The sequence below is a fragment of the Giraffa tippelskirchi genome, chromosome 1, assembly GCF_054371585.1.
Source record: "Giraffa tippelskirchi isolate mGirTip1 chromosome 1, T2T-mGirTip1v1.2.pri, whole genome shotgun sequence".
NCBI lineage: Eukaryota > Metazoa > Chordata > Mammalia > Artiodactyla > Giraffidae > Giraffa > Giraffa tippelskirchi.
The window spans coordinates 189,711,058-189,727,467 of record NC_137275.1 but is presented as its reverse complement, the minus strand read 5'-3'; the positions used below and the strand labels follow the sequence as shown (position 1 = coordinate 189,727,467).

The 16,410-nt window shown below is 39.4% G+C and overlaps 1 protein-coding gene across 26 annotated transcripts in view; it reads right to left on the bottom strand.

The window, feature by feature from the left end:
* Window positions 1-16,410, bottom strand: part of CDCA2 (cell division cycle associated 2) — a 218,849-nt gene that overhangs the window by 176,962 nt on the left and 25,477 nt on the right. For 18 of the 26 annotated variants that reach the window (XM_081516391.1, XM_081516399.1, XM_081516307.1 and 15 more), the window contains 5 exons: window positions 16,245-16,323; window positions 15,034-15,125; window positions 14,069-14,206; window positions 4,723-4,897; window positions 714-2,080 (listed from right to left, as the gene is read on the bottom strand). In XM_081516391.1, the coding sequence (XP_081372517.1) occupies window positions 864-2,080; window positions 4,723-4,897; window positions 14,069-14,206; window positions 15,034-15,125; window positions 16,245-16,323 (1,701 nt within the window). In that variant the 3' untranslated portion in view covers window positions 714-863. Of the gene's footprint in view, window positions 1-713; window positions 2,081-4,699; window positions 4,925-13,032; window positions 13,159-14,048; window positions 14,207-15,033; window positions 15,126-16,244; window positions 16,324-16,410 lie in introns of those variants that run through there. The other 8 variants (XR_014060940.1, XR_014060946.1, XR_014060939.1 and 5 more) reach the window with 3 other exon arrangements.

The following is a 16,410-nucleotide window of genomic DNA, read 5'->3' as shown; positions in this document are numbered from 1 at the left end:
AATTTAAATAACATGGGAGATGAGTCCTCCACTAGACTGCTTATATTTTCACCAAAAACCAATCTCCCACTTCCTACCTGACAAAGAGTACAAGTCTTGTTTGAAGGTTAAAATGCTTTCACATTAGTTATTTCTAAATTATAGATTCATTTCATAGTGATAGATTTGCAATATTCTGCTTATTGAAAGAGTTTTTCAAAATCCCATGTTTAAGATTTGCTTTTAACCTAACTGCTAAAAGTTCCATTTGAGATGAAGTAAATGATTAAAGCTTCTCTTAACTTTAACCCAAAACAAGTTTTATCATTTCCGTCTTTCCTAGTTGTTTTTGGGGGCAATATTTCAAGACAAAATATACCCCACCTCAGGCCGCTTTAAGTTTTCAATCTTATATAACCTTCACCTTTCAGAAAGTTACAGTCATTGCATTAATTTGTTAAAGAAAAAAAATCAAACCAAAACAAAACTACTCTTCTCATCCAGATAAAACAAGTCAGTTCTAAAAGATGCTTTTTCACAACAGAAACTCTAAAGCTTCAGTGGTAAATATGTGCCAACATGAAATAAATAAAACTCAAGAGATAAGCTGTTAGGTCTGAAACCAATCCTTTTTAACAGAATACCAACAAAGCATTTCTCCTTTGAGGGGAGGACATATTTAATACAATGCTTTAGGTTTGAAGGATGAAGAAATTCACTTATTTCTCCTTAAATGCAGGTTCAACTCAAATGACTTTATTTGAAACTTTTGAAACATTGAGGTTGAACAAAGATGGGAACTGGATGAAACAATCTTTCAGGCATGAATGCTGGGTTACCTTCACTCGTGCCAAACTGTTCTGCTGGCAGCGTCAGTGACTGCTTTAGTTCTCTGCTAGGTCCGATTCTCTCAAAGTCCCTTGGAGCCTGTTCTCTCCTTTCTGGCTGTGAATGGATCTTCTTTCGTAGCCTCTTGACTGGGTGGTACTTTTAGGATTGACAGGTGTAGAGGTACAGAAGCTTCTCCTCCTCCTCTTCCCAGGTAAACTGGCAGCAGGAGCAGTGGTAAAGCCCTCGCCATTTTCCTCACTTGATGTGGAAGACAGCGTGCAAGGATTCTGCCTGGAGGACACAGGCTCGAAGCCTCTGCTGTCAAGAGTACCTATTGTTCTCCTCTTGGTTCTCTGTGAAGCACAGGAGGCGGGAGGCAGCGGAAGTGAAACCCACACGAGCCCTCCTTCGCTTTCCAAACTTTTCTGCAGCCTCAAGCTGCGTCTTACTTTGGTTTCACTCTTTGTCCTCTGAAGGCTTTGCTCGATGGAAACAGATAAATCTTCACACAGTTGGGAATTTTCTAAACTAATTTCTACTGAGCTGTTCATGCTGTAGGAAGGTTGGAGGTTGTTGGTTTTTTCCAAATGTAAACCCAGCCCATCAGAATCACCCATGAAGTGTCCTCTGTATTTTCTTTCTCTGTCACTCACACCACTGCAACTTGCTGTGGAGTTTCGTCCCAAATCCTCAACTTGACTTTTACTTACTTTTCTCTGGTCAGTTAAGACATCTTCTGAACAATCACATTCTTTTTGTGAATCAGGTATGAGATACTCAGTCTGTAGTTTGTCTTCTGGAACGACTGAGAAGCCACTCTGTTTTTCACATTTGATGCTCATATCTTCTGAGATTTTAAAGATTTGAAAGAGGTTTTCCACATTTTGACCAGCAGCAGAAAGTTCTTGGGACTGCAGGGGAAAATCGGGTTTTGGATTATCCAATACAATCGGTGTTACAGTCACCAAAGTACAAGAAATACGGCTGTTTTCACACTCAGTCCCGGTTTTTAGTTCGTTTTCACTTTCCAACGTAATTGCTTTTGGAATATTTTCATTTTCATCCATTTCTATAGAATTTATATTTGCATCTTGCTCAAAAGTAGCATTACTAAAAGATGAGGAACTTTCCATGTCAGAGCTGCAGGATTCAGATGCATCGTCTTTATTAAAGCCTTGAATCACCTGCCAATCTTCTGGGTCCTGAGACAAAAGATTTTCTCTCTTCAGGAGCATCACTTCTTCAAATTTACCATTTGAGTTGAAATCATCTAAGGGCATGTAAATAAGGTTAAATTGAATTAAAAAGCAACAATGGAGATAAACTTTCACAAATCAAAACAGGTGCCAAACTGTATCAGTTTGAGTTTCAAGCTTTCAAAAAGTCACAAGACCTACAAATACTACCCTGTGCTTGCCCCCCCGCGCCCCCCCATCTGTCAGCAGTCTGTCTCGCTCAGTTCTTCCTCAACCTACAGGTTAAGAAAATATGTACTTAATGCATGAATTAATAAAGCACACAACCCAAGACCAGGGAAATGAGAACCGTATCTCAAATGGCTTCCTCTATTCTAATGTGCTTCCCATACTACAAGGTCAGTTAGCGTGAGGCAGACACATTTTCCATTTCCCGAAAAATGAATTACTGAAAATGGGCAACATTGTGCTTTGGAAACTTTTCTATCTGTGTTCCCCCTTGAAATAGAAGAGAGAAAATCTGGAATTCTGGGGGCATTTGAGGACTTTGTTAAAAGGGTACTTCTGAAGACACTCAGGTCTTATGCCCTGTATTAAAAAATTAACATCAACTGTACTATACTCTCAGATACAGCCCTGTTTGTTTCCATTCTCTAGAAATCTCCCCCGTTCCATGTCCATCTTTGACTATAATTCACCCTCCAAGAAGACATGTCATCTGGAGCCTGCCGTGTGTTTCTGGCACCTGGTATTACATCACAGGTGAAAAACACATCATCAAGGTTTTTAGGTCGCATAATACAGCCTAAGTGAATCCAGGCTTTGTGAACTCTCAATCTCAGTACCATAAGAAGTCATCTCTCTGGTTATTGCAGATAATAAAGTTTTTAATTGGTTGGTCAAATGTGTATAAAAAATGTTTCAAACAAAATTGAAACTGAAGATAAAAACATAAGCTGAGCCCAAAACCTACAAAACAACCTGTCAGTTTGAAAAGGTATTTATACATCCCTGATTTGGGTACTTACAATCATGTCACAGAAAGCTAGAGATAACATAGGACAGAAGCCCCTTGGTGCCAACCAACCCATATGTCAATTGGGCTCTTTAAACAACTTTAAAACATTGATACTTCTGTATTTTTCGTAAGATTAACATACTAGAAGAGGAAGGCAGGGGAGAGGGATGGAGGGAAGGAGAGAGACAAAGGGATGGAGAGATGGCTCTAGACCCTCAGAGCAGGTGAAACCGACAGATTAAAAAAAACGCTTCAGGTATTTTTGCAAAGAAATTCTTTAATAGGATGCATGATGGAAGATATGCACTAACCGTCACTGTTCAAATGCCTTTAGAAAAACCCTTACGAGGAACTGGGGATATAATGAAAATAGGTCTTAGTTTCCAGTCTCATGGGAATGAAAACTTGCAGGGGAAGATGGTGGACAGATCATTATAAACCAGGTGGTAAAGGTATAATGTGAACAAAGGGAACGCAGCCAGCCTGGCTAAGTCCTAAAGGCTAAGCACCACTGTGCTCAGTTGCTAAGTTGTGTCCGACTCTTTGTGGCCCTGTGGACTGTAACCTGCCAGGCTCATCTATCCGTGGAATTATCCAGGCAAGAATGCTGGAGTGGGTTGCCATTTCCTCCTTCAGGGGATCTTCCCAACCCAGGGATTGAACCCGTATCTCCTGTGTCTCCATTCCATGTCCCCTGCATTAGGAGGTAGATTCTTTACCCCTAGTGCTACCTGGGAAGCAGACACCAAGAGTCCATAATGACATGTACCATATTCACCCCTGAATCTATGGTAGATCCTTTATATAGTATGTTGCAAATGGAACGTAGGCTATAAATATTTGATGATTGACAAAGGAAGCTGTTTTAAAACTGGTTCCAAACAAAATTCATGCACCAAATGCACTCATTTTCAATTTTCAGGATGATTTAGTCGATTTAAACTCAAGCATTAACCAACCAGATATAACTCCAATCCAATTTTTATCTAATCAGGGTATCAACAGACTTAATCTTTCTTTTCAACAAAATTTTCCAAGTAATCAGTTCGATTTATAAATGCTATTTCCTGAAGATGTTTAGCAGTGCCAACTCTACTGACGTTTTTTCAGGGCACTTTTTTTTTTTTGGTTTTAATTTTTATTTTTAATTCATAGAAGATACACCTATTACTGAGCCATCACCTTGTTGACTTTCAGCAATGGAATACACCACCAAACAGAATTCATTTTGCTTTACCAAAACGCTTTAAAAAGCAAAGACAGGGTAAAAGGAAATTCTTTCCCCTAAAATTACATGCAATATACTGTGTCTGAGTTTCTCTGGGGAGAGGATTCAGGGATGTCCAGCAGATTCTGAAAAGGGTCTAGGTGATCTGAAAGTTAAAGAACTACTGCTTTTTTAAAAAAAAAAAAACACAACAAAAACACGCTTTTTTGGCCACACTTTGTAGCATGTGGGATCTTAGTTCCCCGACCAGGGATCAAACTCATGCTCCCTGCATTGGAAGCTCAGAGTTTTAGCCACTGAACTGCCAGGGAAGTTGCCCGTGGCTTCTTAAAATTCTTGTGGGAATAGGAGGAAAGTTGCTATTTTAAATTTATGTATTCTTGACACAATGAAGAGAAAAGGGGAAAAAAAGAGAGTGAAATGGCAACAAAGAGGGAGAAGAGATACAATGGTGACAAAGAACACGCTACCTGGGCACATCCTCCGAACCTGGCTCCCAACCAATGGCGTCTCAGAGACCTCCGGCAACTCAGGGATAGGGCTCAGGAGCGGCTTCTTAGAGGCGATGTCTCTTTCCCCATATAAAGACTTCTGGAAACCTTTTCTCTTTCCTTTTCCTTTCTTCTTTCTGCAACTTTTTAAAACCTGAGAAAATGTATTAGAACACCATCACTGAGAACGATGGAGTGCCATGTACCATTCTGACCCTCAAACTAAATTTCTATAGAAAAACGTAAGACTAGTTATTCCATTTAAAACTTGAGAAACTTGAGTCAGGGTGAAAGGGCTAGGTAGTTTACAGGTGTCAACTAAAATGAAAAGCTGAAGTCAATTGATGAATTGTAGAGTCACGGTCTGTATTTCCACAAAGCATGTGCTGAAATAAGTTCTGGATAAGTGAAAAACAGGTGAGGTGCTGTAGAACTGGACAGACTGAAGACGAGGAATTGTAACTAGGATGCAGTTAGGATGACTCAGGATTAACCTAGAATGAGTTCTCTGTTGGAAACTATGGGAAACTGTTTTCTGTTCCGAGATGTGGGTGAAGAAACAGCAGGTGTGTACATAAAATTTGAAGGTAATGCAAAGCTGCTTCCAACAAGAGATGATCTAATCAGGATTAAAATGACTAGGTCAAAATAAGATGGAATTCCATAAGCAATAAGCAGAAGATGAGGGACAAAGGTTTGGTAATAACTGATGGAAAACATGTGGATTTCTATAAAAATTAAAACTGCTTTAATACTATCTGGAATGCAGTGTTCAATTCTGACTGCCTATCAGTAACTGAGCACTAATGCTCTATTGTTTAAAAAAGTTTCATATGGATGTTCCAGCAATGCCACTTCTAGGCATATAGCTCATAAAAATATAAAAACAATAAATAAATAAGTTTCGCATGGAGAAGACTTGGGGGGAACTCAAATACTGTATTGAAATAATACAGTATTATCAGATAGTTTGTTATGAGTAAAAAGAATGAAATATATTCAATGTGATAATACGGAAAGAACCAGATTTTAGGTCAACATAAGGAACACATTGTTAACAGTTGGAGCTTCTGGAAAATGGCATCCATTCAAATATTTATGGAGAAACTGCTTTGTGCAGGTAATAATTTGCTAGGTATGAGATATAAAAACAAGTCTTTAGGGAACTCTTGGTTTAATGGCAAGTAACTGTAATACATACAGACCAGGAAAGACTCTACATAGATTGAGAAGACGGAGACCTGGCCTACAGGAGGTTTTCAAGACAGGGTCCACAGGAAATGGAATGTCTAAGCCAAATCTTAAACAAGTGAGAATTGTTTCGGATGATGATGGGAGTGCAAAGAAGGACTTTTCTAGCGAATGCAGAGGGAACAGATCTAAGCAAGGCGGCACAGAGCAGAGGAGGAGCTGTTCATGGTCCACTGACCCACAAAGAAGTGGCAGAAGAGGCCAGCAAAGCCAGCAAGGTCCTTCGATGCAATGAATATACCCCCAAAGCAATGAGGGCTCACCACACGGTGATTTAAAGAGTGGAAACATCTAAGTCTGCATTTAAGAGAGAGTATTTGGGTGACAGCACAGAAACGAATGGTGTGGAAGAGTGGAAGACATTTAAGAGTACAGAAATGGCACAGAACTCAAGTTCCTTGAGATTTCTATAGATATCCTGTAAAAACAGAACAAGAAAAAAACATTCCATGAAAAAATAATTTTAGAACTGTAAAAGATAAATGGTCCTCTTGGTAATTTATAGCATACACTGAACACTAAATTCTCTGAGAAGTACTCAGTATAAATAACCTCTATATACATTAGAAAAATGCTAGGTTAAATATTTTTCCACGAAACATTTTTTTTTCTTCAGGGAACATCTGTTGATTTCCAAGGAACAGTTGGGAAAATAATAGTTTGGTCCATGGAAATGGAAACCAAGAGAAAAGTCTTTACTTGGGCTCCATAGTTAAGTTGCAAGAGAGAAATATTTGGCTTTGTGCCAGTTGCCTTCAGTTCAAATCCTGACTCTGACACTTCACTTACTCCTTTGTAATCTTAGGCAAGTTACCTCACCTCTCTGTACCTTAGTCTTCTCACCTGCAAAATGGGAACCACAAAGGCATACACCATAGAAAGCTGTGGTGAACATTATATCAATATATGTGAAATGGTTAAAGTATGGCTTGACTTATAGGAAAGGCTATGTGTTAGTTATTCTTTTTCTTCTTACTACTTTGAATACTAATAGGGGAGGAAGTATTTTTAACATTAAATTACGCTCCTAGTGTTGCTGTGTGACCTAGGCCCTACTATGTTGGTTAGTATACTATGATCAATGTCATCAGGACAGTTTTTGATTCATGGCTCAAGTAAATCCCCTTTTAACAGGATTCTGGAAATCTTTGTTTATATAAACTGTCTCTAGCATCTGCAACAGTGCCTGGAACTTAGTGGCTTCTCAAGAAACATAAATGAACTAATGAATTAATGAGAAAGAAAATGTACAGTTAAACATAAAATTTGCTAAACATGACGAAAGACTAGTATTGTTTTTTCACGGTCGTGGACCAAGAGAAGGACACCACCCAAAAAGAAAAAAGTAAAGATGAACTAACACAACATTGTAAAACTACTATACTCCAATAAAAATTAATTAAAAAAATAAAAGAAAGCCTGTGGTGTGTCATGAAAACATATCTAGCAATGCTTATCTTATCCACAAGAAGGTTTCGTCTACACAGGTTAGAATTTTATCAATACCTGAATTTACTCCAATAAAAAAAGCATTCCTTAGACTGTAATAAATAAGGGATGTGAGTGCATGCGTACTCAGTCGTGGCCAACTCTTTGCGACCCTATGGACTGTAGCCTGCCAGGCTCCTCTGTCTATGGGATTTTCCAGGCAATAATACTGGAGTGGGTTGCCATTTCCTACTCCAGAGGATCTTCCCAGCCCAGGGATCAAACCCACATCTCCTATATGTCTTGCAGTGGCAAGCCAATTATTAACCACTGAGCCACCTGGGAAGCTAAGCAATTGGAATCCTTAGGAAGCCATGTGATCTAGAAATGATGAGACTGGTTTAGGAGTTGGAGACAAAGGACAACTGAAGATATTATGCTTAATAGGATTCTATTTACTCCCTAATCACCGTTATTTCTTCTCACATAGGGAACACGGTCATGCAACAGAAGTAAATGCTTACTTCTCGTATTATTTGCACAATTAAATTAAATTATTTTTAGAGTAGATTTAAAATTATTTAAAAATAATTCAGGTACATAGCAACGTATCAAACTGAACAGGAAAGCTTCCGGTGAAAAGCAAACATTTTTCTGTCCCTGCCATTTACTTATTTATTGGCTCATTTTAGTTCCTATAGCTGGCTCCATCTCTCTAAATAATGGGCTAAGATTGCTGTATTTTTAACATTTAATAACGTAAGTTTCAAACACTCAAAAAGAAGAGAGAATAAGACCTTGAATCCCATGTTCCCAACAACTAACTCCTCTAATTACTAACACAGAAATCATGATTCATTTATAACCCCCTTTGCTCAGATTATTTTAAAGCAAATCCCAGACATGACATCATCTCATCTGAAAATCCTACAATATCTCTAAGAGATAAGGGCTTCTTTTTTTCCCCCCACACACAAACAAAAAAAAGAATCATTCTATTACCTGGCATTGTATTTTATTGCTCATTTTTTTCCTCTTGTACAATGAACTTTTATTTTTCCCAGCTTTGAGATGTAATAGACATATAACATTGTGTAGGTTTAAGGCATACACATAAGTATATATATTGTGAAATGATTACCTTTTTCTAAAATGACAAATACTAGTCAGCAATAAATGGAACTATTGATACATACAGATCTGGATAAATCTCCAGAGAATGATTTTGAGTGAAAAAGCTAGTCCCAAAAAGTGTGATTCCATGAACATAATGACAAAATGAAAGGAATGGAGGACAGACTGGTCCTTAACCCCCCCAGGACTGGCTGCTGGGGGGTTAAGGTGGGGGAGGCAGTGGGAAGAGGATAGAGCTACAAGCCAGAAGAGATCTCTGCAGCAATGGAAATATCCTGCATCTTGACTATTTTGTTATCTTACTACTGTGATACTGTACAACTGTTTTGCAAAATGTCACCATGGAGGGAGCTGGGATCTTTCTAGTTTTTCTGACAGCAGCATGCATCTTGAAAATGATCTCAAAATAAAAACTTAGGTGCAAAAAACCCCAGAGATAGCAGTTTTCCCTAATATTTCCTCCGAATTCCACTTTCTTCAAGTGGTCCTTAATTGTCTTTTTACAACTGTTCAAATCAGGATTGAACAAGGTCTCCACACGTGCCATTTGGTTGAGATTTCCTTTGCTCTATGGCTTATACCCCTGCCATTTATGTGGTGAATGTCCTTGAGGTATATTATCCTGTAGTGGTCACCAAGTCTGGATTTGGGTGACTGTAATCAAGTATGTCTTTATAGTCGTCTATCTCCTGACACTTCCTATCAACTAGATATTAGATCCAGGCTTAATTAGATACAGCTTTGATCTTTTTAGGAAAAAGCATCTCATGGAAGGTTGTAAATGCCCTCATTGCACCAGCAGGCCCACATTCTCTCCCTGTGTGGCACTACAAATGACCAGTGGTCTCAGATTCCCATGACCTTTGGCTCCCCCATTGCTGCTACTGCTAAGTCACTTCAGTCGTGTCCGACTCTGTGCGACCCCATAGACGGCAGCCCACCAGGCTCCACCGTCCCTGGGATTCTCCAGGCAAGAACACTGGAGTAGGTTGCCATTTCCTTCTCCAGCGCATGAAAGGGAAAAGTGAAAGTGAAGTCGCTCAGTCGTGTCGGACTCTTAGCGACCCCATGGACTGCAGCCTACCAGGCTCCTCCATCCATGGGATTTTCCAGGCAAGAGTACTGAAGTGGGGTGCCATTGCCTTCTCCGCCGGCTCCCCCATTAGCTTCTTCCTAACATTCAACAGCTTTCATGAACAGATCTTTTTGATTAGTAACAACTATCCCAAAGAGCTTTCCCTTATAATATATTTGTTTACCTGAAACATAGCTCAAATTTTATCTGCTAGCTTTCCAAAACGAAAAAACCCGACAATAAGAATTGATGTCCTAGACAGCGTCTAAGGTGACCTTTAAGTTTGTGGTTAGTTTTTTATTATAAGGAAATTAAGTACTTTTTCTGATTTGATGTTTCTGTTTCAAACCATTGCAATCAAAATCTCTGATGGTCACACTGTCCTACCTTTGGTCACAGAGGACCCTTTGAAATGATTGTGTCCTTTAACATGGCCCCAGAAGTTTCTCAGGCATCCTTACATGCACGCTGCTCCAGACCTGGGCTCATTTTCTGCATTTGCTGCTGTAAATCTGAAAGTGGTCATTTCACTAAGGTAATATTGATTCCTTTCAGTTGAGATGGTAGACATGGCAATCTAGGTACAAAGAAGGCTCAGTGCTTCTACAATTTATCAACAGAAAGAACTAGAGAATTGTTTTAAATGGTAAAAGCATGTGTTTATGATATTTTTAATTCAAATTTAGTCTAACAAGGTTTTGAATTTGATTTTAAAGTTTATCTTATTTCCAGTGAAGAGTCTGGATTCCTATTGTTGTTCAGTCACTCAGTTGTGTCTGACTCTTTGTGTCCTCATGAACTGCAGCACGCCAGGCCTCCCTGTCCTTCACCACCTCCTGAAGCCTGTTCAGACTCATGCCCATTGAGTCAGTGATGCCATCCAATCATCTCATCCTCTGTCGTCCCCTTCTGCTCCTGCCTTCAATCTTTCCCAGCATCAGGGTCTCTTCCAATGAGTCAGCTCTTGGCATTAGGTGGTCAAAGTATTGAAGCTTCAGCATCAGTCCTTCCAATGAATATTCAGGACTGCTTTCCTTTAGGTTGTCTGGTTTCATCTCCTTGCAGTCCAAGGGACTCTAAAGAGTCTTCTCCAATATCACAGTTCAAAAGCATCAATTCTTCGGCGCTCATGGCAACCCACTCCAGTACTCTTGCCTGGAAAATCCCATGGACAGAGAACCTGGTAGGCTGCAGTCCATGGGGTTGTGAAGAGTTGGACATGACTGAGCGACTTCACTTTCACTTTTCACTTTCATGCATTGGAGAAGGAAATGGCAAGCCACTCCAGTGTTGTTGCCTGGAGAATCCCAGGGACGCCGGTGCCTGGTGGGCTGCCATCTATGGGGTCGCACAGAGTGGGACATGACTGAAGTGACTTCGCAGCAGCAGCAGCAGCCTTCTTTATGGTCCAGCTCTCATATCCATACATGACTACTGGAAAAACCATAGGTTTGACTAGACAGACCTTTATTGGCAAAGTAATGCCTCTGCTTTTTAATATGCTGTCTAGGTTTGTCATAGCTTTCTTTCCAAGGAGCAAGCATCTTAATTTCATGGCTGCAGTAACCACCTGCAGTGATTTTGGAGCCCAAGAAAATAAAGTCTGTCACTATTTCTAGTGTATCCCTATCTATTTGCTCTGGATTCTTAATATCAGTTTAAAAAAAAAGACACACCTACACAAATCCCTGCTTATTTGCTTCATTGTAAATTCTTCTATCAGTGAGTGTTACTGTTTAAGTTTTTCTGCAGTTATTCTTTTTCCAGGGGCAGCAGAGGATGAGATGGTTAGATAGCATCACCTCACTCAATGGACATGAATGTGAACAAACTCTGGGAGATAGTGAAGAACGGGGAAGCCTGGCAAGCTGCAGTCCATGGGGTCACAAAGAGTTGAACATACTTGGTGACTGAACAACAACATCAATGTACATCCCATTTGGATTTTTCACACTACTGATCCTGAAAAAAATTTATGAGGTTAAGCCACTGACTTGATATACAGTTACATCAATTTGTTTCATTTTGTTTACAACTTTAAAAAATTGAACTAAAATTGCTTCATAATCATGCAGAACATTTACAGTTCAAAGTCAAAAGTAAAAAACACATTCAAGGAAATCTAGCCTTTTCCTTTCTGTTCCCTCCTCTGTCTCTTCTCCCTACAGGTAACCAGGTTTTATTAGTTTTTGATCTAGTCTATGTTTTCTTGTTATTGTTGTTGATCATATATACATGCACTCATTTTTTTTTCTTTAATGTTCCCTACTTTCTTAGATAAAAAGTAACACATTGGTTTGCCATATTAGCTGCCATAACAAAATACTGCAGACTGGATGGCTTGTTGTTGTTTAGTCACTAAGTTGTGTCCGACTCTTCGCGACCCCATGGAATGTAGCCCGCCAGGTTCTTGTAACTCCTGCATTGGCAGGTGGATTCTTTACCACTGAGTCACCCAGGAAGCTAAAAAATACACTTTTCCTTACATCCTACTGTTGGTTGAAATCACACTTATTAAAGTTCCCTTTCTATTGTTTTTAAAAATTTTATTTTTGGCTGTGGTGGGTCTTTGTTGTTGATGTGGGCTTTCTCTAGTTGCAGTGAGAGGAGGCTACTCTCTGGTTGCAAAGTGGGCTTCTAACTGTGGTGGCTTCTCTTGTTATGGAGCATGGGTCTTGAGTCCTTGAGCTTCAGTAGTTGTGATGCATGGGCTTAGTTGCCCCCAGACATGTGGGATCTTCCTGGATCAGGGATGGAACCTGTGTCCCTTGCTTGACAGGCAAATTCTTAGCCACTGGACCACTAGGGAATTCCATAAAGTTTGCTTTCTATTTGCTCCAAAACTCCTACACACAGACTTTTCTCTGGGATGGTACAGAATGACCTTTTTTTCTTATATGGCACAACTTTCATTTGCTCAATCACAGGCATTTTTCTTCTTCCCTTCAGAGACACTCCCCCCACCCCCAGAGCACTCTTTTCTTGTTCAAATTTGGGTTGGTTGCTCTTCCAGGCTGACTGAACAGCTGTGATCAGAGATTTCTGTTCTCTGGCATTATTATTAGACCCACTGTGTCCTGAATTCTCAAGCTTACCTCATTTTGCTAAAGTATCTCCTCCAGTAACATTAAAAAACTAAACTTCCAGAGTCTAAATGGATGAGTTTAGTTATGGAAATGTTGGTTTTTGAAGTGTTGGCAGAGTAGTTTAAGGAAAGATGCCTAGTAAGTAGCATCTACCTACCTAGTAGGTAGGAACCTACATTTATAGACAGGAAACATGAGGCTTGTCAACTGTGTTGCACATGAAACCATCCAGGAAATAAGCTGTTTCAAAGGTCAGAGAGTAAAATAGAACTCTGAGTAACATAAACATTTAGGAATGGGTGGAAGGACACAAACCTTTAATAGAGACCATACAGGAGAGATCTCAGTTGTGTTAAATGCTGCGGGGACAGCCAGTAGGAACAAGATCTCAAAAGATGCACTGGATTTTAGTCACTAGGTTACAACTTAGTAACCTAAAAACTGGAAAAATAATGGAAAAATTATTAACATAATGACATCTGACACAGTGACTCTGCAGTAGCCCGTAAGGCTCTCCAGCATCAATGTCGGATGGGAGAGGGGACAATGGTGGCATTAACCCAGGAAGGAAGCAGAATGAAAGGGATGAAGACCTGAGATTACAGACAAGTGTGTTGAAAACAGCTTACATGGCTTAGGATGAATGAGGAAACATAGGAAATGAAATCATAGGATTTCTGAAAGCCTAAGACTAAACATAACACTACAGGAGGTATGAGTCAGATGGCTTGAGAACACTGGATGGCGAGGAGGCTGGGGGTGGAGGGGGGCACATACAAAGGTCTTGGGTACCAACAAACTGTGGATGTGACAGGGGAGGGTCCAGTCACTGAAGTGGGGAGCACCAGGACCTGGGTTAAAGTGCTAGATCTGTCTTCCACAAAGAAACAGTGATGTCATGAGCTGGCACAGGCCTCCAGGAGTAGAGGAAGACAGAGCTAATTTCTGAATTCTTCTTCAATATGGAAGGTCATCCATCAACCCACTTGGCAGCAGCCAAGTCAAACAAGTGACAGATGACACACTCATCCCTGAGAAATTCCCTCAGAGGATTCCCATAAGAGGGTGAAGTGAGACTAGACCAGATTCAAAGGTAAGAATCAATTCCACATTCGAGTTAGTGATTCCCAAGACTGGGTGTACACAACCCAACCCAATGAAGATAATGCAAAAATGGCTTTTGGGGAATGCACAAATCTCTTATGGCCCCTTCTATTCTATGATAACTTGATTTTTAATACTCTTGGTCCAACGTTAAACTGGAAAACAATTTGTTTCCGTGTTTTCCTAACCACACCACAAGCAAACGTACTGCCTCTACTCTTCATTACATCTTTAAACACACGCTCACCCGATTCTTCTGAGGAAGGACTCTGTCTGCACGCTTGCTTTCTTGAGACTTCCTCCTACTAGTTTTCTTTTCTTTACAAGGCTGAGCTTCTGCATTGAGTAAGTTGCAAACATTCTCTTCTGAAAAACTGATCAACTTCTAGAAAGAAAATTGAAAGCAGGGCTACCGTAAAACACAGGCAGTTACATTTTCATTTCACATGTCTTTTCCTTCCCCTGTGGATTCTACCATTTTACATCCCATATCTGCAGAAGTTAATACAGCAATATTAATAGTATTAACATGCAGAAGTTAATACAACACGGTAAATCAACTAGACTTCAATAAAATTTTAAAAAATAAAAAAGAATCATTGTCTCAGGCACCTACTGAACACCTATGATTTAGTATTAGTACCTAACTACTGATGGGTTATGAGGGGGAAAAATCATGAACTGTTAGATTATCTAAGTTTGACTTCTGCATTTATCATCTAACAATATGAGCAAAAAATAGTATCAGTATGCTATATGTTTATGCACTATGATGCTGTAGACAAAAATCCAAGTTCAACTAATTTAATAAAATCACAGAAGACATTGCAGTCAATGGGCGTTATGCTCACATTGAAAACAGTGGAATGTAGTTTAGGAAAAGTTATGCCCTTTTCTGACTGTTAATTACATGCTACTCTTCTCCACTTTGCACTTTGATGCAATTTATAATAAAACCATGGAGATCCCAAAGAAACTTTCTAAACAGATGACCTTCCACATGAACACACACTCTGAAATCATCTTGTTTTAATCCTAACAGAATTGAGATCACATCAGGAAAACAGCATCACCCTGGGTTACATGGTAGTTAGGATAAGGTATTAGCTCTTAAAACATCAATTAAACCAAAATGTAACCAATAAGTCATTTGATCATGAAAACAGAAAAAAAAAGCTACTGCAAGACTTCGAAACAAACACAAGCACTTACCCTTCTGCTGTTAGAGGTCCGCCGTGTTGCTCTACTGACTCTGAAGGAGGCTATATTCTCGTGGTTACTCGAAGAGGCAGAGGTATCAGTGCCTGATGAACAAGACACAGCAAAATTAGGGAAGCTCACAAAAACTTCTAGATCCACTGTCTTTTGGAAACACTGGATACTCCTGACTACTAATTTTGCTTTTAGTATCTTATAGTCACTAAGTCGTATCTGACTCTATGCGACCCCATGGACTGTAGCCCACCAGGCTCCTCTGTCCATGGGATTTTCCCAGGCAAGAATGCAGGAGTGGGTAGCCATTTCCTTCTCTAGAGATCTTCCCAACCCAGGGATTGAACCTGCATCTCCTGCATTGCAGGCAGATTCTTTACCACTAAACCACTGGGGAAGCCCATACCTGAACATAAATATTAATTACCATGAGAAATAAATTTTGAGATGCAAAAAAATTTTAAGACATTGAAGTACTTTCACAAAGTTCAAAAAATTGAAATGTGATCACTTTTGATGGTATAAAGAGAAGGCAGTGAAGCATGTCAAAGAGCATAAGCTCTGGAAGATGACAGACTATGCTTCCAACTTAGTTCTATTAGTAACTGAACATTCCACATATTGGATTCTGTGCTAATGAGCTCAGTTTGTGTCTGAGAGCCAACAAGATACGTTGGTGATCCATTAAAGGATGTCCACTAGAGGAGAGACATGAATAATGGTTCCCACCCTACCTACTCTGCCCATGATATTTGCCAGCCAAGTTCTGGTTGTCAGAAAAGCACAGAGAGATCTTTGTTGCCTTGTCATGATCATAAAAAAAGCCAGAGACCTTGGAAGATACGTGTGCAAAAAATGCCATGTTGATGAACAATTTTGTATATTTACAAATGATGCTTACAATCTTTATCCTTTCAATTGTGCAACCTGATAAGGAGTTCACTGTGAATCCGTAAGAGTGGAGAGGGCAACTCCTCTGCTTGCAGTGACTTGAAAAAATGGGGCTACCCACTGAAGGAAGTTAAATGTGGGTGATTATTAAGTATGGGACTCAGAATGGAATGAGATGGATAAGAGATTTCTTATAAGCTTTTCTATACTATTTGGGTTTTTTAAAAAATCAACTATGATCATAATAAAAATTTAAAACTAAGGCAATCTTCATATACATGTACATTTAATGATATTTATGATTATTTAAAAGTTACTACCTGAAAGAGTTTCAGCGATTGAAGACATATTAAAAGAACTCAAAACAGCAAACGAAACCTGAAGAGGCTCTATGTTTTCCTAAACAAACAAAAGGGTAGAAATTAGATATCTTTAAATTCTGTGGACATATAAAAAATGTGCCCTAAAGAAAATAAGATATATCTT